The sequence below is a fragment of the Malaclemys terrapin genome, chromosome 5, assembly GCF_027887155.1.
Source record: "Malaclemys terrapin pileata isolate rMalTer1 chromosome 5, rMalTer1.hap1, whole genome shotgun sequence".
In the NCBI taxonomy this organism is placed as follows: domain Eukaryota; kingdom Metazoa; phylum Chordata; order Testudines; family Emydidae; genus Malaclemys; species Malaclemys terrapin.
In genome coordinates this window covers 25,156,171-25,182,136 of record NC_071509.1, presented here as the reverse complement: position 1 = coordinate 25,182,136, position 25,966 = coordinate 25,156,171, and the positions used below count along the sequence as shown (strand labels likewise).

At 40.6% G+C, this 25,966-nt stretch overlaps 2 protein-coding genes across 8 annotated transcripts in view; one reads left to right on the top strand and one right to left on the bottom strand.

The window, feature by feature from the left end:
- PPP2R2C (protein phosphatase 2 regulatory subunit Bgamma) overlaps window positions 1-7,610 on the bottom strand; it is a 267,643-nt gene extending 260,033 nt beyond the window's left edge. Inside the window, exons 1-2 of one of the 3 annotated variants that reach the window (XM_054030914.1) lie at window positions 7,366-7,610; window positions 7,044-7,124 (exon numbers count right to left, since the gene is read on the bottom strand). In XM_054030914.1, coding sequence (XP_053886889.1) covers window positions 7,044-7,124; window positions 7,366-7,381 — 97 coding nt within the window. In that variant the 5' untranslated portion in view covers window positions 7,382-7,610. Of the gene's footprint in view, window positions 1-7,043; window positions 7,125-7,365 lie in introns of those variants that run through there. The other 2 variants (XM_054030917.1, XM_054030916.1) reach the window with 2 other exon arrangements.
- Window positions 7,611-12,073: 4,463 nt separating this feature from the next.
- Window positions 12,074-25,966, top strand: part of MAN2B2 (mannosidase alpha class 2B member 2) — a 64,950-nt gene continuing 51,057 nt past the window's right edge. For 3 of the 5 annotated variants that reach the window (XM_054030517.1, XM_054030514.1, XM_054030513.1), the window contains exons 1-2: window positions 12,074-12,263; window positions 18,687-18,833. In XM_054030517.1, the coding sequence (XP_053886492.1) occupies window positions 12,147-12,263; window positions 18,687-18,833 (264 nt within the window). In that variant the 5' untranslated portion in view covers window positions 12,074-12,146. Of the gene's footprint in view, window positions 12,264-15,693; window positions 15,875-17,803; window positions 17,882-18,686; window positions 18,834-25,966 lie in introns of all 5 variants that reach the window. The other 2 variants (XM_054030515.1, XM_054030516.1) reach the window with 2 other exon arrangements.

The following is a 25,966-nucleotide window of genomic DNA, read 5'->3' as shown; positions in this document are numbered from 1 at the left end:
CTTGATAGAAAAACAGAATGTAAGTGTGAAATAGATTTTATTCATGCCAGGTAGAAATAATATCTGAAATAGGGTTTTTGTTTCAACACAGCAAGACTAAATCAAACATGATTATCTTTGCTTTGATTGTTATGTTTAACTTACTGTGCTCTGCATTTTAAATATTCGTTTCTGTTTTCTGTTATGCAAATTAATGTTTTTCATCTCATTTAAATCTATTTTTGGTAAAGAATAATTTTCATTCCTAATCTAAAAGAGAAATGTCACTGTACACAATTCTGGAATCTAATTGATGGAGCACCACAAGGAATTTGCATGCATTCAAAAGTACCAGAAGCAAGTAGTGCCTAGAAACCACATTGATTGGTAGAATATAAATATAGAGATGGATACATGTGCATTTACTGTGGTGTCTAGTATTGTAGATAAGGCCTAAATCATTGTCAGCTGGTGTAGCTACATTGATGCAAACCCTAGTACACACAGACAAGCCACTATGTCCACTAGTGCAGTTTTAAGCAGGAATTTCCAATCTACAAGTATAAGTGTCGCAGCCTCCCTCTGAGGGATCGGAACATGAGGTCCTGCAGGAAAAATTCTAGGAGTGGCCTAGCAGCTTATATTTTGTTGTTGTTGTTGTTTAAATTCCTATTCATGGCACACTTCAGGAAAGGGAAAAGTTTGGTCTTTAACCAGAGTTCTTATATTTTGCTTGTAGCAAGGATAGAATCCCACCTGTTAAAGTGATGCTTCCTTGTAAGGGCTGTATGCACCTCTGCAAAGAATACAGATTACTGTACATGTCCATAGAGATCAGTACCATTTAGTGGAAAAAATATAATTTAAAAAAAATGGAAAAGTTTTGTGTGCCAAATTCATCTCAAAAGTAAACCCACTGAAGTGGATAGATTTACAATGCTAGGTGTTAATTTGGCCCTACAGGTATAAATTGGTCAAACCACACTTGGTTTCCTGCTCTTGTCCTAGCAAGTCATCTTCTCTCTGAAGTTCATCTAATCTCCATGACAAGAAAGAGCCACAGAAAGATGTACGAGAGTGCTCTCATTTTAAGTCATGGGTCAAAACTGGATTTACAATATCATCACTGATTTCTGAATGGGATTCTTTGTTCCTATATTGAATATTTATGATCTTCTTAAGGAATGAGTAAGTCTGGTTCTGGTTCCTGGTCAGTGAATTCGCCTAGTTTGAATCTAGTTTATTTAATATTTAGTTTTGGGTTTTCAGCAATTTAAATGTTTTCTTTAACACTGAGCTCAAGATAGGCCTTGTTAGCAAGTTAATTGGAAAAAAAAAATAGCACTGAACATACATTTCATTCTGTCCTGTACAGTGTATGATAACTCACTAATCAGAAGTATATTAATCTAAGTAGTTTGATACACAAGGATACACAATAGACAAAACCTTCCTTTTCAGGTCTGTAATGTTGCTTTGTGACAGATCTTACTCATCCAAATCTTTAACAAAAAACAAAACACACCAACACACACAACACAAGAAAATGCTAAGTTATGACAAGTCTCCAACATTACACGCTGCCTGGGAATTATGATAAATGCTTTCAATTACATACCACGATGTTTCCCAAACTTGGGACGCCGCTTGTGTAGGGAAAGCCCCTGGCAGGGCGGGCCGGTTTGTTTACCTGCCCCGTCCGCAGGTTCCGCCGATCGCGGCTCCCACTGGCCGCAGTTCGCTGCTCCAGGCCAATGGGAGCTGCTGGAAGCGGCGGCCCAGTATGTCCCTCGGCCCGCACCGCTTCCAGCGGCTCCCATTGGCCTGGAGCAGCGAACCGCGGCCAGTGGGAGCCGCGATCGGCGGAACCTGCGGACGGGGCAGGTAAACAAACCGGCCCGCCCTGCCAGGGGCTTTCCCTACACAAGCGGCGTCCCAAGTTTGGGAAACACTGACATACCATATTGTAGTGGGTTTCTTTGGTATTTTCCACTCTTGTAGGGGAGAAAATACCAAAGAAACCCACTACAGTAGCATTTAGCTTCAAAAAAGGGAACTACACAAAGTTGAGACAGCCAACTAAACACAAATTAAACGGAACTATCACAAGACTGAAATGCCTGCAAGCTGCATGGAAACTATTTAAAAACACCATTTATAAAATAGAGGCCCAAACTAAACATATACCCCATATAAATAAAAATAAAATGAAATAAAAAAGTAAGAGGACCAACAATATGTCACCATGGCTAAACCAGAGTTAAAGAGGTGGTTAGAGGCAAAAAGACATCCTTTAAAAACGGCAAGTCAAATCCTGATGTGGAAAATAGAAAGGAGCATAAACTCTGACAAGTGTAAAAATATAATTAGGTAGGCCAAAAAATAATCTGAAGAGCAACTACCAAAAGACACAAAAACTAAATTGCAAACTTTAAGTACATCAGAAGTAGAAAGGCTTCCAAACAATCAGTGGGGCCACTGGATGATCAAGGTGCTAAACGAGCACTCAAAGAGGACAAAGCCATTGGGTACAAACTAAATGAATTCTTTGCATCCATCTTTACTGCAGAGGATGTGAGGGAGATTCCCACACCTCAGCCATTCTTTTTAGGTGACAAATCTGAGGAACTGTCCCAGATTGAGGTGTCAATAGAAGAGGTTTTGGAATAAATTAAAAAATTAAACTGTAATAAGTCATGAGGACCAGATGGTATTCACTCAAGAGTTCTGAAGAAACTAAAGTATGAAATTGCAGAACTGTGGTATGTAACCTATTGCTTAAATGAGCCTCTGTACCAGATGACTGGAGAATAGCTAATGAAACCAATTTTTTTTTTTTTTTTTTTTTTTTAATAAAGCTTCAGAACATATCCTGGCAATTACAGGCTGATAAGCCTAACTTCAGTGCCAGGCAAATCCATAGACACACAGATGAACACAGTATGTTGGGGAAGAGTTAACACAGCTTTTGTAAAGGGAAAGCATACCTCACTAGTGTATTAGAATTATTTGAGTGAGTCAACAAGCATGTGAACAAGGGTGATCCAGTTGATATAGAATACTTGGACCTGCAGAAAGCCTTTGACAAGTTCCTACATCAAAGTCTCTTAAGCAAACTAAGTAGTCATGGGATAAGAGGGAAGCTCATCTCATGGATCAGTAACTGGTTAAAAGATAGGAAACCAAAGATAAGAATAAGTAGTCCATTTTCAGAATGGAGAAGGGTAAATTGTAGGATCCCCCAAGGATCTGTACTGGGACCTTTGTTGTTCAACATTGTCAGGGCTGAATCTCAACTCTGGCACTTCGAGTACAGAAGGTGGGGGCCCGCATGGATTCTAAAAATTAATACAAGCCTGGAGTGACAACTATTAAACTCCCAAGGTTACAGCTTTTCTCTGACCATGGCTTGGTAAATGCTGCCACCACCCCAAAAAAACCACACCCTTGGACCCAAGAAGGAGCACTTCGGAATTCCTCCCTGTGGGGTACCCTCAAGCCCTTTCTCACACACCCCACTCCCTCCAGGAAGAGCTGAGAAAGAAAACAAAGGAAATTAGTGATTGCCGCCAGCTAATTAAACAACATATGCACAAACCTCTTATGATACCAAAAATCCAATCCTGTACTTAAAAAAGGTAAATTTTATTAAAAACAAAAAGAAAGAAAATACATTTGGAACTTAGGCTTTTGCTAGATTTTAAAAGAGCAATTCCAAACATTAAGCACCCAAACTAGCTTCTTGGGGGTTCAGCTTAAAGGTTACAAGCAAACAAAAACCATCTGGGGTTGGCACAGAGGAGATCCACAAGCCAAAATAAAGAAATAACCTGATTGAGATAGGGAATGTTTAGGTAGATGCAATAAGTCCTGCTAGGTATGGAAAATAATTGTTCATAACTGGTTCAAACCTTACACAGCATTCCTGCCTATATCATTGCTGCTCTGTGTCCCTGCAGCCCAGAGAGAATAACGGACAAAGAGAAAGTTTCTTTCCCCATTTTAAAAAGTTCTACCTTCCCATTGGCTCTTTTGGTCAGGTGGCCACTTTTTTTTCTTTACCTGGGGGACTTTTTAATCCTTTACAGGCAAAGCAAGTAAAGAACAGCTACCAAGAGAGATTTTACAGCTCACTGGCTGGCTGGGTGTCCATCAAAGGGAGCTATCTCCCCACTTTATTTATCACAAATATATTCATAAATAATCTAGAAAAAGGAATAAACGGTAAGGTAGCAAAATTTGCTAATGACACTATATTACTCAGGATAGTTCAGTCCAAAGCTAACTGCAAAGAGTTATAAAGGGATTTCACCAAACTGGGTGATGGGCAACAAAATGGCTCATAAAATTCAGTGTTGATAAGAGCAAAGTCATGCACATTGGAAAAAAATAATCCAACTGGATATACAAAAAGGTGGGGTCTAAATTAGCTGTTACCACTCAGGAAAGACCTTGGAGTCATAGTGGATAGTTTTCTGAAAACATCTGCTCAATGTGCAGTGGCAGTCAAAAATCTAACAACGTTAGGAATCATTAGTAGGGCCCTACCAAATTCACGGTCCATTTTGGTCAATTTCACAGTCATAGGATTTTTAAAGTTGCAAATTTCATGATGTCAGCTATTTAAAATCTGAAATTTCACAGTGTTTTAATTGTAGGGGTCCTGACCCAAAAAGAAGTTGTGGAGGGGGTCGCAAGGTTATTGCAGGAGGAGTTGCAAGAGAGCTACTCTTACTTCTGCATTGCTGTTGGTGGCAGCACTGCCTTCAGAGCTGGGCAGCTGGAGAGTGGCGGCTGCTAGCCAGGAGCCCAGCTCTGAAGGCAGAGCCACCACCAGTGCAGAAGTAAGGATGACATGGTATGGTATTGCCACCCTTACTTCTGCGCTGCTGCTGGCAGGTGCTGCCTTCAGAGCTGAGTGCCCGTCCAACATATGCCGCTCTCCAGCTGCCCAGCTCTGAAGGCAGTGAAGAAGAAAGAATGGCAATACTGTGACCCTCCTGAAATAACCTTGCAACCTCCCTGCAACTCACTTTTGTGTCAAGGCCCCCAATTTGAGATACGCTGGTCTCCCCCCCCCCCCCGGAAATCTGTATAGTATAGGGTAAAAGCACACAAAAGACCAGATTTCATAAGGGGAGGCCAGATTTCATGATCCATGATGTGTTTTTCATGGCCGTGAATTTGGTAGGGGCCTAATCATTAGGGGAAAAGATATATAATAAGACAAAACATATCTTAATGCCTCTATATAAATCCATGGTACACCCACACGTCAAATACTGCATGCAGTTCTAATTGCCCCATCTCAAAAAAAAGATACATTAAAATTGGAAAATGCACACAGAAGGGCAACAAAAATGATTAGGGGTATGGAACAGCTTCCATACAATAAGTAATTAGAAAGACTGGGACTGTTCAGCTTAGAAGAGAGACAATTAAGGGCGGGGGATATGATAGAGGTATATAAAATCATGAATGGTGTGAAGAAAATGAATAAGGAAGTGTTATTTATCCCTTCCCAAAGCACAAGAACTAGGATCACGCAACAAAATTAATAGGCAGCAACCAAATAAAAGGAAGTACTTCTTTACACTATGCATAGTCAACCTGTGGAACTCATTGCCAGGGGACATTGTGAATGCCAAAAGTATCACTGGGTTTAAAAAATAATTAAGTAAGTTCATGGAGGATAGGTCCATTAATTGCTACTAGAGAAGATGGTCAGGATGCAACCCATGCTCCAGGTGTCCCTAAACTTCTGACTGCAAGAAGCTGGGACTGGATGACAGGGGATGGATCACTTGATAATTGCCCTGTTCTGTTCATTCCCTCTGCATGATCTGCACTGACCACTTTCAGAAATCAAGATATTGGACTAGATGGACCATTCGTCTGACCCAATATGTCCCCTCTTATTTCTTATGTTTACATTCCCTCCCAGCAACCATTTCCACCTCCAAATATTTTTTACCATATCTGGGCAGCTGAGCTGTTCACAAAAAAAAAATCTGTATCTATATTGTGAATAACATCATCTTCTAATTAACCAACCTCTAGCACAATAAATACAAAACAAAAACCTAAAACCAACTTGTAAAATATACCGTGGAACTTAAGCTATGGTGGTATAAGTTTAGCAGAGAAAAGTACACGTAGCCCACTGCCATTACCAAATTTTAATTCACTACTAAAATGCTGAAGCTAAAATCCCACCTGGAAGCATATCCACTTTGCAAATCCAAATAGCCAAATATAGGCAAAAATCACTCCTGATCCATCATGCAGACAGCAAATGCAGAATCCTAAGAAATCTATGCCACAAATGCAACAAATCATCATGTTAAGGCCCTTATTCCATATAATTCACATACCACTGAAAAAATCAATGGTACCACTGAAACATGCTCCTTAGTAGCATACAATAAAACAGATTGTATCATACAGGCTGACATTTGTTCTGTTTTTACATTTTTTCATATTCAAAATCATATGTAATAAAATTATTTCTTCTTACACAAAAAGAGAGGCTATTCCATATTCGGTCACTCGTACCATAAATAAATACATTCCAGGTTACCTCCAATTCCTCTTTCAGTGTTGAAAAGAAAAAATTAAAACATTACAACCAGATATTGCAAGGCCTCACTCAAGTCAGTAGTCTGCTAATTTCAAGGGTTAATCCAGTCAATAAAGGATGACAAGCTGGACCCTTAGTTACCAAACCAGATGCTCCCTAACAAAACAAAGAGTTGAAACATTTTCCAAGGCCTTTATGTATTCCAACAATGCAAAATGTTAAAATCCACCCACGGCTAGCCAAGAACAGTAACATTTCTCCATCTCTGGGTGTGACACATTCAGAAATGTACACCTCACATCTTTCCAAACCAGCCCACAGCTCTTAGGTTGCCTCTTTCTCCATCATTACAGCAGGGTTCCCCGCATCTAGACATAGCTGAGTTTAAGTCAATTAGATAGGATACACATGCCCAAAGAGCTCTGTTGTTGTAGGGCAGGGCTTTTTGCAAAGACCAAACATCATATGTTCAAGCATCGCTTACCTTCGGAGACCTCAAACTGTGCCGTTCCATTGAGCTGATACAGGCACCAATCAACTGCATCCTCGCCAGGGGGGCAGCCAACTAGTCAAACAAGCAAAGCTACAGTCAATAACTGTGCAGCTCACACCTTAGTGCTCCCCCACAGCAGGCCGAGGAGAGGAAAGAGGGAGGAAGGCTGGGGAGGAGGACAGGAGAAAGGAGTGAGGGGGAGGGAACAGAGAAAGGGGAGCAGGTGGGGGAGAGTTAGGGGAGGAAGGAGGGATCGAGGAAGAGGAGAGATGGCTGAGAGGTGCCTGGGGGAAGGGAGAAGGGTTCCAAATACCCTGCTTTTGGGACATGTGTGTTGCCCTCCGAGAGGCGCCCGGAACTGCTCTTTGCTTTGCTCTCGCTGCCAAGCGCTCGGGGCGCCTCCTCCTTCTCCCGGCGGAGCGGGTGGTGCTTGCCGGCAGCGCAGGCTGACTTGGGGCGCCCAGAGAAGGCTCCGCCCGGAGATCCTGGAGAAGGCGGCGGCGGCGCAGCCTCCCCACGGCACTGGGCACGGAGAGGCCGCAAAGCAGCCCCAACAGGTGTGAGCGGAGTCCGGCCCTGGGAGGGGAATTGGCCCGGGCACGAGGCTACACTACCAGGGGGCGGAGGCTGCATGCTGGTGAGGGGGCCGCAGGAATGTACTGGGGGGAGGCGGGGCCGTGTCAAGGTGTGTGGACGTGGGCGTGTCAAAGCGGGGAGCATCCACCGGGCCGTCAGAGCCTGCGTGTGCGGGGAGGGGGAGATCTGCGTGGGTGGGTGTCAGCCCCAGGCATGAAGCCAACATCCTTAGTTACCTCAAGCCTGTTTCTGGGTATGGCCTCACTAATGAGGTTTTTTAACTGAAGGTAATTGATGCCAAGTAATATGTTATTCTAGGCACGCCACAAACATCTTCCCTACTAGGACCCCCCAGGTAAAAAGCACAAAGGCTTGAGGAGCATCCAGACTACCAGGTGCAGAAGGGTTACCTATCTGGAGTTAACTGGTGATCAAGTCAAGACAAATCACTCTAGTGTAGACAGGGGTGCTGGAACAATTAGTATAGTGGGAGTGCTGAGAGCCATTGACCCAAACTGTAAACCCTGTATATGATGGGAACCACTTCAAGCCGGGGGTGCGGTAGCCCCCCTAGTTCCAGCCTATGAGTGTAGGCAAGGCAGTCTTCCTAGACACACAACACCTGCACAAGAGGAGCCTAGGGACTTACATTCACACCCTGCTGCCTGCTACCCTCCTGTGTCCTCGGATTGCAGGAGTGTTAATTGCCCATTCTCCATGGTCTCCTAGAACATATGTGAACCCCTGATGCTAGCAAACTGTCTCACCTTGTATTTAGCTTGGGTACTCTGGTTACCTGCCCCAGACTTGAGGAAGAGATCTGTGAAGCTCAAAAACATGTCCCTTCCATCAGCAGAAGTTAATCCAATAAAAGATATTACCCTGCCATTCTTGTCGGTTTTCATAGAGAAAATCCTGAGCTGTGAGGTTCAGATATGAATCTGGGCCTCCCTTAAGTATCAAGGAGAAGGGATGTGTGATTTCAGTTCAAGCCCCTATCTGGCTTCATGCATACATGATGTATGATCACTATGAAAAACAAGACCATTACCATTTGCAGGTAAAATTGACTCTACTGCAGCATTCAAAGCATTCCTAGACTTGGGCCATTCAGCAAATATGATGAGTAAGTGCTGCAACTACCACTGTCATGTATATATGTATGCACACGTGCTGGTTGCATGTGAATGTTTTTGTACACTGAGACCATTGTCAGATTACAGTAAACCACACACTGTAAATTTCCATGTTCCTGCATACACATACACTAAAAACAATTCTGGGGGGAAATTAAATGTACATTAAATGTTCTGTTCACCAGGTGGTATTTTTGGCATGTGATTTAATACTAAGCTCCTGAGTTATTAGTTTACAGCTGGCAGCAGCATCTTGCTGAAGTATTCTCACCTTTCTAGGTGATCATATGTCAGAGGCCCTCATTTTTTATGGAAGTATGGTGAGACCAGTGTTCTTTGCATGGGCAAATGATAAAAATCACAAACATACAGTAGAGAGAGAATATTACCAGCCCTGGACTGAAGGCCAGCCACAGAAAAAAGTATCAATCTTGCCCTGTTGTGGCATAATCCCACTGGGCTCACCTCTAGTTTTTGCCAGTTGTGTGGCAGTTTATGTGGCTTGGAATAAGCATTTTCTTCTGTACATTTTCTGCTTGCCATGCTTAGTCTCACCCAGCTTGCCATGCCCATTTTCCTATCCACCGTTCTACGTGGTCTTCTGGCACTGGGAGGTTTTTGTGCACTTGCACTGACCACTGCATAATTTGACTAATTCCCTTGTCCCACCTAAATTATTTTCCACTCAAATTTCTCTCCCCACTTCTTCTGTTCCACACAAAATAATGGAATATTTGGGCCCTTGTGAAAACGTAGGGAAAGGACTTAGCCATTCAGAAATAAATATGTGGAGTAGGTTTAAGATGAAAGCAATGTATTTTCCAGAAATCCTCAGCTACTTTTAGAAATAAATCAAAATGCCTGTGTTTAACCCCTCCTGTGACAATAACCCAAATCACCCAGGGTTATAATGCCTATTGAAGTATAGTCAGCAATATTAATGCATTTAGACATTGTATGTCCCAGGGCCACATTTGCTGGATATTCACTTGTTTTCTGGGAACTGAAAAGGTTAATGAAGAAAGATATGTTGATGATTAAGAGGAGAGAGGAAATTTTTGCAGTTGTTTCAAGCCTAAACTTCATCCAGCTACTTTCAGTACTATTGACTCCATCAACAAAATACCTGTAGACCATGATTGTACTTCATGCAAAATATTCTAGCCAATAAAATTGACCTTGGCACTTCAGCAGTTTTATTTTCTCATAGTGTTTTGGGAGAAGTCATTTCACAGTCCACCATGTTAGCTGGCAAATTAATGGCCCTACTCTGAGAGAACTTATCTGAAAGTGGATTTAAGCAGAAATGTGGCAGAAATGAGTCTCACTCTGTGTAACTCAATAAAACTGCTTAACATTGATAAAGTGCTTTTCATTCAGAACATCAAAGTACTTTACAAACTCTGTATACACATAACTTACTGGCTCTTCATCTGGGGTTTTACATTGCACATTTTTTTCTCTCTTTTTTAAGAAGGGACAGAACCTGATGTCAGTTGTAGTGAAGTAAATCTGTCCATACAGATGTCTTGGATTAAGGCTGATCTACATATGAGCTTCCACCAAAATAACAATTCAATTTTAATTCATGCCTTTTGTTATTTTGGAGCAATTCTCTGTGTGGGTATATGTTTATATGTATAGTATGAAAGTACTTTGGGACCGGTGCAGAACATGCTATATAAACACAAATTCCTCAGAATAGTTCACATATGTCAGTTACTCAGGGAAAGGATTTTAAACAAACTCCAGACATAAGATGTGTAATTATATTACATTATATTAACATTTGACCTACAGAGGGTCTGGGGAAGATAGACAAGTTCTCCCACAACACACCACAAACCAATTCCTAGAGCTGCTCCAGGTAGTGAGGCACTAAGGATACACACCCAGAAATCCTAGCATAAAACACATATAACTGCAGTGCCAACATGGACACAGATAAACTAAATCAGTTTCTAATCCAGTTTTGTTAAATTGGTGCACAAACTGTATGTAAACAAGACCTCAGGTACATATAACATACCTATGACCTTGGTATCTAAGCACCAATTTCAACTGTTACTTCAGTTTTGCATTAGTGTAAATGAGATCAGAAAACAGTCTGAAATGTTTTAGTTTGTCCATCAGAAATTATAAGGTGAATTTTAGGTAGACATAATTTACCCAAAGCAGAATTTGACCAGGACACTGTGGGGAACACTCCTACGCTTTTTGATAACCAGAAGCCTTATCAGAAATAGGGCGTTATTTTGGTCCTCAGTGCTCTGTCTGTATATTGATTAATCATGGGCTTATGATATCACACTCCAAACTGGTATAACACTGCCTCTTTGGGTGTGAATCCCATGCAGCATCTCTGGATGATGTGCTCTATCTTTCCCATTGGTGTCAGTGGGGCACCAGACAGAATCAGGACTCTGCCTATGCAATTCACAACACAAACCTAGGACCATAGGGTGTGATCTTGCTTATATAAAACTATCATTGTTTTTAATGGAGCAGGAGTGGGTCCATAGTGTAAAATAAAACTTAATTTTGATTGGAAATGTAGAAAATTTCAAGTCTTGGAGTCTGGACTTTAGAGCCCTTTAACATTTTTGAGCCATCAGCCATTCAGAAACAAATTTTATGAAAAAGTTTTTTTAAAAGAAAAGTTATAAATTGTTTGAAATTATGAAAGTTTGTCTGAATATTTAAGTCTCTGAAAATTAATATCACATTTGCCAACAATATATAATAAGAGCTACTCAGTTCTGCAGTTTTGGATGGGCAGTTTCTTGCACATAGCTGCAATTTAGAAAATTGTTTAATATTTGTAAAGCTCCATGTCTGTACAGTGCGGAGCATATAGAGGGTGCTCTACAAGTACAACAATGCAAAACATGGGACATCATTGTCTCCCTTGTAAATATTACTAGACTTGCCAAAACCTTCCTCATTTGGAGGGAGGCAGCTGCCTTGTTTTCGTTTAATTTTATGGCACGTTTTAAAAAGCAACTCCCTCTGGTGATAAAGTCTCTTGCTGTGTTTCAGGAAGTCATGTAAAACATTTGATCATTCTTTGAAATCTCCTTGATATTGTTGAGCGGGTAGGTATTTTCCAGCTTTGAATACGATCCCCGACTCTTCTCCCCGCTGTGTGGTTTGCTTTTACTCACCACTCAGATAATAGCGCTAGAGGCCCCCACTCCCATGCCCCACGGCATCCTGGAGGAGGCGTGGTTGCATGTTGGGGGCGGGAGGAGCACAGGCTGTGGCCCTGTGGAGCTTGCCGTAGTGCTGCGGCGCAGGGTGGGTGCGGAAGTCGGGCTGTAGTAGCCGCTGCAAAGTTGCAGGCGGTTCCCAGCTGATTGTTGCACCGGGTGTGTGGTGCACAATGTATCTCCTGCTGGCGTTCCTCAGCCTGATCCCGCGGGCGGCTTGCCTGGGGGAGCTGAAGGCTTTTGTGGTCGCTCACAGCCACATGGACGTGGGCTGGGTTTACACAGTGCAGGTAGCTCCCTCCAGTATTGTCTGTGCTTTCGGTTCACTCTTCTGCTTCTCTCTGCTTACTTGAGTGCCTGCAGGGAATCCAGGGGGGTCAGATCAGCCACCCGGAGATAAATCTCCTATCGGCACCCGGTTGGTGCCCCCGTGTTTGCATGAGCCCAGTGAGGTTTCCGTCCTGGCTCTTTGTTTATTCACCCATCCATCTGATTACTACTTTTATGTGAGGTGTTGCCCTGTTTGTGTTTCCTCTCCCCATGCCTCCCCCAGCAGTGACAAAGTAGTTTCAAACGCAGGGCAGTGATCCTAAGGCAAATTAGTTCTGTAACTGGCTCAGATGGGAGGTTTCACTTCTGCTTTTTTCCCACTGCTGTAAGCTACAGGCGGGATCTTTTCCTCCGTGCGCGTTTGGGGTGCTCGGTGGACATAGAATTAGGCCCTACCATAACTCTATCAGGGTTTCTCAAACTGTGGGTCAGGACCCCTCTGGGTCACAAAGTTACTACATGGGGGGTCGCGAGCACTCAGCCTTCACCCCAAGCCCCCTTTTGCTTCCAGCATTTATAATGGTGTTAAACATATTAAAAGGTGTTTTAAATTTATAAAGGGGGTCGCACTCAGAGGCTTGCTATGTGAAAGGGGTCACCAGTACAAAAGTTTGAGAACCACTGCTCTACATTCTCTAAGGTCCTGTCTGCAAAACAAAACGAACCATGTAACAGAAGTTTAGCTGAGATACAGTATTCTCCCCTTATGCCCACACCTGCTTCAAGGATAGTTCTGTCTTGTTGTGTAGACTGAGATTTGTACAGGGAAAGAGCACAGTTCGGGTAAATGCTCCAGGCCCTGGCAGAGGATGGCAGTGTGGTTGTGCACTTCCACCAGTGATAGCAACAGTGGGAACTCTGGAGTAGACAAGGCTGGGAAGTCACATTTTCCATTTAGTCAGGGTTAAACCAATGTAGTATCTCCATTCAGTAACCTTCAGTTAAACTGGAGCAACTTCTGTCTGTAGACATGCTCTAATGATGACAGCATTTGGAAGTTACTGCACAATGGGTATAGTCAAGGCCCTTCATTTTCATTTTTTATTTTAAGTTAAAATTTCTCAGGAAATTAAAAATGAGTGGAAATAGATGCACCAAATTAACATTTTTGTGTAAATATCAGTTAATATTGGGAGATGGGAGGACAGAAAAAATGCAACAGAGAAAAGAAAGAGTATTGAATGTAAAAGCAGTGATTTATTTAATGAACTGTACATTACCAGTATGTACACATATGCACGTGTTGTATACAATCTTCCACTGCATTGCTTTATTTTAACAGATAATGAAAATATGATTGTTAAGCTATCTAAAATTGGGGTGAAAATAGGTTAAAAAATGAATAATAGCTTTTGTAAAACCCTGGATTTTTATTTTTTTTTAATTGGTAAAAACTGAAAACAAAGGGCCTTAGGTAAAACTTAGGTTTCAGGAACTACAGAGAGAAGCCAAGGATTTAAATAATGTTCACGGGGTTTTGTTTGTTTTTCTGGGGTTTGGTTGGTTTTCCGTCCTGCAAGCTAGACGTGAAAGAATTAACCTGCGAAAATCATAATGAATCCATAATGAATACCTGCTCGTATTGATTCACTTAGATCTTTCACATTATATTTGAGTCAGGAAAGTTATGGAGAGGGCATGATTAATTTAGAAATGTGTATTCTTTGATTTTGTTCGTGTATTTACTTGAAGACATTCCTGATGCAATTTTTAAGAAGAAGAAAGCAACAGAGGGTCCTGTGGCACCTTTGAGACTAACAGAAGTATTGGGAGCATAAGCTTTCGTGGGTAAGAACCTCACTTCTTCAGATGCAAGACCTGAAGAAGTGAGGTTCTTACCCACGAAAGCTTATGCTCCCAATACTTCTGTTAGTCTCAAAGGTGCCACAGGACCCTCTGTTGCTTTTTACAGATTCAGACTAACACGGCTATCCCTCTGATACTTAAGAAGAAGAAAACATTTCTGGAGTATGTCTGGAGCTACACTTTCATCATTCAGTGATTCCATGTGCTGGGATTGTTGTTGATGGGTCAGCCAGATGAGAAATTATGATTATTATTATTTTAATATTCTTGTATGATTCTTTTACAGGAGTTATAAGGGGATGAGGGAAGCATACTAGAAAGAGACATTGAGGAGGTGTTTGAGCCTAGCAGTGTAGAAGGAAGTTAACAAAATAGTTTCAGCTAAATAAGTGAGATACTAAGCAAAATAAATCAAACAACTCCTTAATGGCTTTCATGTCTTCTTTTCTAAATACTGTCTCAGTTAGTTATATAGATCCCTTTAGTTATACGAATGATGTTTCAGACACTTTACATACTAGATAGGCAAGGAATCAGAATTTTTTTCTGGGAGCTTTTCTTCTGATAGCATGATGGGGAATAACTGCTGTTATTTTATTTTATTTTTTTAAACAAGGTTACTGAATTATTCCTTTAGTATCTCAACTCATACCCGGTAACAGCGTGGAAGAACACAGAAGCACTTTGTATTTTGGATCTGTCAGTGGGTGAAGATTCCTCCAAAAGAAATGAAACTTTAATTATCAATTTCTAAGACAAAATTGCTTGAGGCTTCAGCTCCTCTATTATTAAATCATGAGCATCAATGATTCCTTTGGTCAAAAACCACAGAGAATATCTATAGATCCTTTCAAGTGCTTCTCTAATAAAGTGAAACCTAAACATAATTCTCTGTGGGACACTGATGTCCTAAATTCTATGTATTGTTTCTTCAAAGTTTGCTTTGTTATTACATGTCACTTCTGATTGACAATATCTTTTGGACCTTTCATTGTTCACATTCACAGCATGAAAAATAACATTTATTGTATGAAAATAGGAAGCTTTTTTGTGTTCTGGAAATTTTACCCTTGATGCTGAATTCTAACTTTGGACACACCCATAGAATGCAGTTGACTTTAAGGGGAATTATGCTTGTCTATATGAGGATAGCATTTGATCCACAGTCTACGTAATATAACATTGTGGATTCTGTTCTGTACACTTTACAGCAACATTGAAGACAATGGGAGTTTTTCCAAAATATAGCGTGCAGAATAGAGTTCCATGTCTCTGTGTAATTTCAGTAGTATACCACAACCCCCTTAAAATATTTTACAGTAGTCTTTTTCACAACTGATGCTATCTATATAGGACTAGGTATTTATACCATCCCTATCACTGAGCTATTTAAGCTCTTCAAATAAACACCATAATTGTTGTTGCATGCCATCTGTATATTATACTTTAAAACAAATCAAGATAACTAGGATTTTTTAATTGCTGTAAAGGTGTCTGCATCCTGGGACACAATTTATACTGAAAAAATATTCACATGTTCAAGGTAATCTGTTCTGCCTTCATGAAGAAACTAATTTGTTCCAGGATTCAGCAATCAGAGTGACTTCTGGCATTTCGAAATGAGCATCTCTCATCTTCAGTCTCTGGGGCCTGATCCAGAGAGATGCAATATGTGACAGTAACTACTGAAGCTAGTGGACACTGACCTCTGTCTTTTGGCAGGGGAGTTAATCTCTGTAACCCTGACCTATGTCAACTGACTGAGGTTAGTAATTAGAATCAACTCTCTTAGCACTTGTGTGTTTCACATCCTATTACACGGACTGCTTTCCATTCTTGTTGAAGACAATGGGAGTTTTTAACTTTCAGCACTTTGCAGGATCAGGTTGTAGATTAGCTTCTGGTTTCACCCTGGCAAGATCTTTGTTAAATCCAAGATTATTTTGACCGATTTTTATTAAGACAATCCTAGACATTCTCTTAGATCCTAAAGTTCCTAAACATCTCATATATATAGTCTCTTAGCCAACAAAGCATTTTGCAGGTTAGAACTCTGGCTGTGAAAGCCTCTTTAGAAATGATCATTGTTCAGCTTTTAAAATGTAGGTAGTACGTTGTTGTTTTTTTTTTAAAGGAATATTAGTATAGTTAGAATTTAATCTGTGTAAACTGGTATTAAAACATCCATTCATAATCTGTAAAAAGTTGAGAACTCTCAAATATCATCATATGAACAAGTAATTATTTAGGCAAGTGCTAAAAAATGTTTTGGGCCACCTTTTCTATAGTCAGACATGTTTCCTTTATTCAGTTAATTGTTAAAATATCACAATAGATCTCTAATTTTAATGAAAATGTGCATTTTTATTGAAGTGTAGGCTTCTCATTTGGATCAGGTCCTGCAGTCTTATTCACACAAAATTCTCTTTGATTTCTGGGAGAATTTTGCTTGAATAAGGACAGCAGATCTTGGCTCCTTATTTAGTAAATGCACACTGACATGAAGAAAGGTTAAGATGAGCGTGTGAGTGGAGCATATGTAAGTGTGTGTAGCATTAAGGCCTTTTCTTCTCAGTCATTTTTAAACTGTATATGTAGTATGTATGTGATCAACATGATGCATGCTTAAATGAGTACTAGTAGCTATATCTAATTTTCTATTGTGTAGGTCTTTTTGTAATAGTATCAGGGGGTAGCCGTGTTAGTCTGTATCTACAAAAACAACAAAGAGTCTGGTGGCACCTTAAAGACTAACAGATTTATTTGGGCATAAGCTTTCGTGAGTAAAAACCTCACTTCTTTGGATGCATAGGAAGAAGTGAGGTTTTTACTCACGAAAGCTTATGCCCAAATAAATCTGTTAGTCTTTAAGGTGCCACCAGACTCTTTGTTGTTTTTGTAATAGTAGTAACAGTGCGGTTGAACAGAAGACCCATACAGATGTTCCTTTTTTAGTTAAAAGAAGAACAGGAGTACTTGTGGCACCTTAGAGACTAACAAATTTATTAGAGCATAAGCTTTCGTGGACTACAGCCCACTTCATCGGATGCATATAGAATGGAACATATATTGAGGAGATATATATACACACATACAGAGAGCATAAACAGGTGGGAGTTGTCTTACCAACTCTGAGAGGCCAATTAATTAAGAGAAAAAAAACTTTTGAAGTGATAATCAAGCTAGCCAAGTACAGACAGTTTGATAAGAAGTGGGTCCCCTTGTAAGTATTCTCACACTTCTTATCAAACTGTCTGTACTTGGCTAGCTTGATTATCACTTCAAAAGTTTTTTTTCTCTTAATTAATTGGCCTCTCAGAGTTGGTAAGACAACTCCCACCTGTTTATGCTCTCTGTATGTGTGTATATATATCTCCTCAATATATGTTCCATTCTATATGCATCCGATGAAGTGGGCTGTAGTCCACGAAAGCTTATGCTCTAATAAATTTGTTAGTCTCTAAGGTGCCACAAGTACTCCTGTTCTTCTTTTTGCGGATACAGACTAACACGGCTGTTACTCTGAAACCTTTTTTAGTTGATTTCATTCTTACGAGTATTTGTATGTGTTCTTTTTTATTTATAAAAGCAGTATTAGTGTTAAGAAAATAAGTTAAGTGTATCATTGCAAATGTATGCATTTCTTAGAAGAAAATTCACAATCTTTTGGAGTGGTTTTTTTTCTTTTTTTAAGAGTTCATCTCTATCACTTGGAAGTTGCATAGATGTTGGCAGATTCGATTTGGCTGGTTGTAACTTGCCATTAGAGACGGTGTGTACCCCAAAAAATGTTGATTATGCTCACAAAAATAAACAAGAAAGTTGCTCAAGCACATGATAGTTTATTGGATGAATAGAGCCCGATTATTATTATTATTATTATTTCAGTTGTAGCACTTACAGGTCTCCATCAAAGCTTAGAGCCTATTGTGCTAGACACTGTACAGACACACAGTAAAAAGATGGTCCCTGCCCTGAAAAACTTAAAATCTACGTATAAGATGAGAGTCAACAGACATACAGGGTGAGCAGTATTATCCCCATTTGACAGATCGGGATCTGAAGCAGAGAGAGATCCAGAGATTTTCTACATGGCGCCGGCAAAGAACACTAGAGGAGTGTGATTTGTAGAGCATTCTAACATGTTGCACTCTAACTGCCCCATAGAGATCCTGCTGGCACACTCTAAAGAGACCTAACTCGTTTTAACGCTGTTTGAGATGGGACTACATCAAAGCGAACGAGGTACCTTTTAGAGCATGCCAGTAGGGTCTGTATGTGGTAGTTGTAGAGCATTCTAGTGTGTTGCACTCTAAATCATGCCACTATTGTGGGCTTTGCGGGCAATGTGTTGACACGTCCTAAGTGACTTACCCAAGGTCACATGGGAAGCTTATGACGCAGTAGAAAATTGAATCCAGATCTTCCATATCCCAAATGAACATTCTAACCACTGGACCAACATTGCCTTGTAGCTGGCCTAGCCAAATGTATTTTAAACAGGCAGTTTAATTCAATAGATGTGAAATATGTCTTTTTAAAAGTGCAACATTATACTTTTTTCAATTGCCTTGCAGGAAAGCATGCATGCCTATGCAGCCAATGTTTATACTTCTGTTGTAGAAGAACTAATGAAAGGAAAGCAACGCAAATTTATTGCTGTGGAGCAGGAATTCTTTCGCCTCTGGTGGGACACCGTAGCCACAGATGTACATAAACAGCAGGTAATGTAACTATAGTTACTGTTTTAACACTGAGAGTCAGCCCCTCTGCTCTTGTCTAACTACATACACTGCAGAGGGCGGGGTGGGGATGGGTGTGTGTAAGACAGCTGAAAACTGACCATGCTACTGCCCTGATCCTGCTGATACTATGTGCAACTCTGGTCCCTTTCTCAGAGGGCTTCTCTAATTTACACCAGCTGCTAACAGCTCCAAGAGGGTGCAACCGCAACTGGGAATCAAAGCGATGTAGGAGCTTTCCCCTTTCCCCTGCTTTGTTAGCAACAGATAGAGGAAGTATCATAAAAACTTATTCCTTCAGAGTGAATTTTTTAGGGCAGGGTGCACCAGTTTTAGGGTCAGATAGTGCTAGGGGAACTGAACTGCATTAGAAGATACTGGACTAATATCTGTTAATCATCTGACATTTCTGAACTGCAACCAAAACATCAATAGCAAAGAAAAAGCACTTATCTTTTTACTCCGGCATGACACACTTATTACTATTGCAAACAATGCTGATGTAGCAACAAGAAAATGTAAGGATCAGCAATGATAAATTTGTGTACTACTTGTGTTTGTGAACAATGACTCTTCTCTGTTGATCTTTAAAGTGTGGTTCTACTCAGAAAAGTGATTGTGTAGAGGTGGCATTGTGGAGGTTCCATGTTTCTTATATCTCTGACTATGAATTTAATACAGTTGTTGGGTCTCAAAGTTTGGGTCACTAGACTAGTGACAACACATTGTGCTGCAGTACATGTGATCCAAGTTTAAGTCGGGCATCAGAAAACTGGGTGAGCTGGAAAGATACAAAGGGCTGTATTATGCCATATATTCCCAATATGCCAGAGATCCCCTTTTGATTCATTGTGAAGTTCCATGTAACAGTAAGATATGATCCATTGTCCCGGGGGCGGGAGGGGGAGGAATCTGTTTTGTTTATTTTAATTGAGGGACATTGTCAATTTAAAATGCCACCACTTGTCTGAAATGTTGTTGGTTTTTTTACCTACTATTCTGTCCATTTGAACCTAAGATTTCTATAATAGAAAGATTGGAAAGAGAAATAGTTTGTTTTGTGCATTTGACAACGTTCTGTAGATAGTCACTTTCATTGTTTTAGTCAGTTAGCTTCTCCTAGCTTCTCCTGTTGTTTGTGTGGGTCTTTTACACCTCAACAGAAAAGAGAGAATTGTTTCTAAATCAGAAACTGTTACTGCAAATCCACAAAAATTGGCATGGGTACTCCTCCATGTGTAGTGTTTGAAAATGTTTTGAACTTCTAATTAAAATAGCTTATGGTGTCCCTTTAACCTACGCTGTAAGGAAAAGGTTTCTCTTTCTAATATTCGTGTGCAGTACCTTCAGGGAAGCTGAAATTGTGCTTCTCTTCATTTTACAGAACCAAGCAGTAAGAAAAGCTTCCATTTACCAGTTCTGATCTCTGTAGTGCAAAATCAGCAGAAAAATTAAATGTCCTGTTCTTGCTTCCCAGAACAGCTGCTGCTTTTTAGTAGCCTTATACTCTCATTCTATTTTCCAGTCCATTTCAATACAAGGATTGAAAATCATCCTGGTCCAAAGCCCAGAATGTGCTCTATTCGCTTTTAGAGCAGTGCCAAAAAATTTACTGCTGGTTTAAAAAACGCAGTGATAGTTTTGTGATTGGTTATCTTATAGCCATCACAGTTAGAAACAAATGTATTTTTAATCTTTAAGTGTCACAGATATTATTAAAACTAAATTAATTATATACCATTGGAGAGCTATAATACTAGCTTTCCAGTGATTATAACATTTGTTATTAACACTAGCGAGTTGCCAGGTATTGGACTTTGAAATCATATCAGTCCAATTACTGGTCTGCTTTTTTCACTTGAATTCTAACATTAGTGACTACTATAACAAAATTGCTACAGAATAGAATTATATTATTTGAAGGCTTAAATCCCAACTTTCAAATGATATAAAGTATTATCTATATAATTATCTATAATCTAGCTCCAGCCATTTGTGAAATATTTGCTTGTGACTGGAGTGTAATTTTTATATATATACGCATATATAAAAGCGAGATAATTGGAGCTGATCCTGCAGTGTGGAAGGAGGAACACATGGGATGATGTGTACCACAGCAGTTGAGCTCAGAGACAGACAGGTGGGACCCTCTTAACTCACATCATGTGCAAATTTCCACACTACACATTCAAACCTGAACCATGCCTGTACTTCCAAGGTTTGAGTCTGTGCATTATAGTAGAGGGCGGGGAGGAGAAGGACATGCGGCCACCTCCTTGTGACTGATCCTGGCCAGTAAGCAGCAATCATTTGGGATGAAGAAAACAACTCTTGCCTGGTTGTAGGAGATAAGCAAAGGGGAGTAGATGAACCAAATTGTTCAGAAGTATATGTTGGACTTAGAACTGAGCTCAAAGCATTTTCCCCCTTCTCTCCTCCCCCCCACCCCCCAACAAAAAAAATGTTAGTCAGTACAGGATTTGTCCCCAGGTTTGGGGGGTGGGGGGGGAGGTCTAAGGATGGGTGTCATCTAACTTAATAACATTTTAAAAAATATTTTCAACCTCTAAGTAGTTCCACAAAACTTAAATAAAAAAGGCTTCCATGCCCAGAAGTCTGGGCCAAAGGTATCTCTCCAGGACATGCCCTCCAAAAGAGCAGTAATAGCTTCAGATGCTTTTCATGCAGTTCTGTGCCTACCCCAGATATCGGTTATCTGGTTTCCCAGCATGCTAATCATTTGCCGCATTCAGCTGGAACTAATTTGTGAATGCTCCAGCCTTAAAGCACTTTTACATCATGATGAATGAAGGGATGATTATGACCAAAATTGACAATCTGGCATCATTTCTGAACAGCGATGGGGGCATGCACTCAAAGATCCTGGGGAAAGCAGCATCATGGCTGTGGAACTGGAACACTACATGCCAGGTTTTTAAAATTAATTGATAGGAAAATATATGTACAGACAGACAGTGTTTGATGATACCTGGGACTTCAAAGCTGATATAATGTTTCAGCAAACTGTCCTAAAAATGCAGATAACAACAGCCTTATGGAGTTACCTTTGGTAGAATGGAACCAGATTATTATCAGGTTTTTTCCATAGCTAACACGTTTGCTAAAATTTGTAATCAAGTTGTGGTTGATTATAGGGGCAGATGCTTCCAATTTCCAGTAGCAATAGAATTTTTTTTTAAATGTATTTTTCTGGGACAGGTGTTTAAAATATACTTTTAAAATAGAATATAGAGAGAAAAGATGAGGGAACACCTCTGTTTCTAATAAAATATCCAAAACGGCTACAGGTGGAATAACTCCATATGTATGTCAGATCTTTAAAAAACAAAACAATTAATCTCCTCTGAAAATTGTATCAGATCTGTGAGATACTTTGGGAGTATAAATCTACTGGGCTATAGAAAGGATGAATAGTAATTGTATAGGAAACAAAAGGGAACATGGCTTAAGATTATTATTAATATGCATTATTATTTTTATCTTCATGACAAAGCTGATATCTGACACCTCAATAAAAGCAGCAAAAAGTTGGAAAGCATGCAAAAACTGAGTTAGAATCATAAAAATGTATGGTTGGAAGGGGCATTTAGTTCATCCCCCTGTGCTGAGGCAGGATCAAGTATACTAAGTTCATCCCTGACAGGTGTTTGTCTAACTTGTTCTTAAAAACCTCCAATCACAGGGATTCCACAACTTCTCTTGAAAGCCTGTTCCAATGCCTGACTACCCTTATAATTTGTTTTTTTCCTGATATCTAACCCAAATCTCCCTTGCTGGAAATTAAACTGATCACATCTTGTCCTGTCGTCAGTGGACATGGAGAACAATTGATCACTGTCCTCTTTATAAGATCCATTTCCTCGTAAGTCAGGTTTTCTCAGCCTTTAACCACTTCTGTTGCTTTCCTCTAGTCTAGACTCCCTTTAGTTTGTCCACATCTTTCCGAAAGAGTGGTGCTCAACATTGGACACAGTACTCCAGCTGAGAACTCTCCAGTGCTGAGTAGAGCAGGACAGTTACCTCCCTTGCCTTACATACAACACTCCTGTTAATACACCCCAGAATGACATTAGCCTTTTTCACAACTGTATCACATTGTTGACTCATATACAATTTGTGATTCACTTTATCCCCCATATCCTTATCAGCAATACTATCACCAGTTATGCCCTATTTTGTAGTTGTACATTTGATTTGTCTTTCCTAAGTGTAGTACTTTGCACTTCTCTTTATTGAATTTCATCTTGCTGATTTCAGTCCAATTCATCAACTCATGAAATCTCATCCTGTCCTCTAATGTGCTTGCAATCCCTTTGAGCTTGGAGTAATCTACACATTTTATAAGCATACTCATTTACCTAGTTTGCTTATGAGAGTGTTATGTGGGACTGTCAAAAGTCTCATTAAAATCAAGTTATGTCATATCTATTGCTTGCAGGCCTGTAACTTCCCCAAGGAAGAAAATTAGGTTGGGTTGGCATTATTCTTCACAAATCCATGCTGGCTGTTCCTTATAATCTTCTTATCCTCTAGGTCAGAGGTTCTCAAACTGTGGTCCGTGGACCACCATTGGTCCACGAGCTCCATTCAGGTGATCCATGGATAGTTCCCTCTAAGGTGCATGCCTGGGCAGCCACACACGGGAATGAAGGGCCACCCACCTTATTAGTGGAGCCGCGCAGGCGTGGCTCCACTAATTAGGTGCCTGGATCCTGGAGAAGATGCACATATAAGGTGAGGTGGTGGCTTGGGGGTAAGTGGGGTGAGAAGAGGGGTTGGGGGGAATTTGTTATGTGCAGGGCTATGGCGGCCAGAGAAAGAGGTGACTTTCCCCAGCTCCAGGTCTGAGGCTGCTGGGGAGAGACGGTCCTCCTTCCCAGCCTCCGCTCTGTGGCTGCTGTGACAGGGAGACACCCCCCTCCTTCCCAGCCCCAGTTCAGAAGCTGCCGTGGTGGGAGAGAATGGGCACATCCATCTCATTAGAAAGGTAAGACTACTGATATTGAAATTTGAGTTGTGCTTTTATTTGTAGAACAAAAAAAGTTAATTATTCAGGTTTTTTTTATATAGTGCTTTTATCCCGTTTTACAGTAGTTAGCTAACGGTACAAACAACATTTGAAAAGATCATTAAGTGGTCCACCAAGACCCTCAGCAATTTTCTAGTGGTCTGCGGAAAAAAAGCACTGCTCTAGGTGCTTACAAATTGATGGTTGAATAATTTGTTTTAGTATCTTTCCAGGTGTTGACGTTTAAGCTGGCAGGTGTATAATTCCCCGGGATCCTCCTTGTTCCCTTTTTAAAGATAGATACAATGTTTGCCCTTCTCTAGTCCTCTGGCATCTCACCCATCCTGCATGAGTTGAGGAAAATAATTATTAACAGTACTAAGATTGCCTCAGCTGCCTTAAGTATCTTTCGATGAATTTCATCAGGCCCTTCTGACTTAAACATATTTAACTTATCTGAATATTCTTTAACCATTTTTTTCCCTATTTTGGCTTACGTTCATTCATCCTTGTTGTTAATATTGATTATGTTGGGTATCTGATCATAATTTACATTTTTAGAGAAGAATGAAGCAAAAAAGGCACTACGCACCTCGGCCTTCTATGTCATCGGTTGTTGGCTCTTCTTCCCCACTAAGGGTATGTCTTCACTACCCGCCATATCGGCGGGTAGCAATCAATTTATCCAGGATCGATATATCGCGTCTCGTTAAGATGCGATATATCGATCCCCGAACGCGCTCACCGTCGACTCCGGAACTCCACCAGAGCAAGCGGCGGTAGCGCAGTCGACGGGGGAGCCGCGGCCATCGATCCCGCGCCATCTGGACCCTAGGTAATTCGACCCAAGATACTTCGACTTCAGCTACGCTATTTGCGTAGCTGAAATTGCTTATCTTGGATCTATCTTCCCCCCTCCCCCCGCCCAGTGTAGACCAGCCCTAAGCAACCTACACTTTCCTTCAACTTTTTCTTGCTCATAATGTATAGAACCTCTTCTTATTGACTTTTGTGTCCCTTGGTAGGTATGGCTCATTTTGTGCCTTAACCTTTCTGATTTTGTCCCTATATGCTTGTGCTACTCTTTTGTACTTCTCCTTAGCAATTAGTCCACGTTTCCACTTTTTGTAGAATTCTTTTTTGATTGTCAGGTCATTAAAGAGCTCCAGATGGAGCCATATTGGCCTCTTACTATTCTTCCTATCTTTCCTTCACATAGGGCTAGTTTGCTGTTGCGCCTTTAATATTGTCTCCTTGAGAAAAGGCCAGCTTTCCTGAATACCTTTTTCTCTTTACATTTTCTTCCCATGGGACCTTACCTACCCATTCTCTGAATTTGTTAGTCAGCTTTTTTGAAGTCCATTGTCCTCATTCTGCAGCTCTCCTTCCTTTCTAAGGAAATCTATTATTTTATGGTCACTTTCACCAAATTGCCTTCAACTTACAGATTCACAATCAATACCTCCCTGTTGGTCCGCATCAGGTCTAAAATGGCTGTTTCCCTTCATTACTTCCTCCACCTTCTGAAACAAGATGTTATCTCCAATACATTCCAAGAAATTATTGGGCATTTTGTGTTTTGCCATATTACTTTTCCAACCGATGTCTAGGTGATTAAAGTTCCCTATTACTATCAGGTCTTGTGTTTTGGATATTTCTGTTATTTGTTCTAGAAATGCCTGAACCATCTCCTTCTTCTCATCAGGTGATCTGTATTAGACCTGCACCATCAGTTCACTTCACCCATGTTTTTCCCACTTTTATCTTCACCCAGAGACTTTCATCTGGTCTGCCTCTCACCTCCTTCTGGACCTCACAACAAGTGTAAATATTCTTGAGATATAATGCAACCCTAACTGCTCAGGAAGGACATGCAGGAAAAAAAGGAAAGCTGTTTATCCCACCAAATCTCAGTGATGCCAATTATGTCATAATTAACGTATGTTTCTTCCTACCTATACTCCTTGAATTTGTGTACAGACATCTAAGATGTTGAGTGGACTCCCGCATTTTTTCCCTTTTGTTGCTCCTATGAACCTATTGTAATTTTTGATTCCCCACCCCCCAACACGTAGACCTCTGTTAA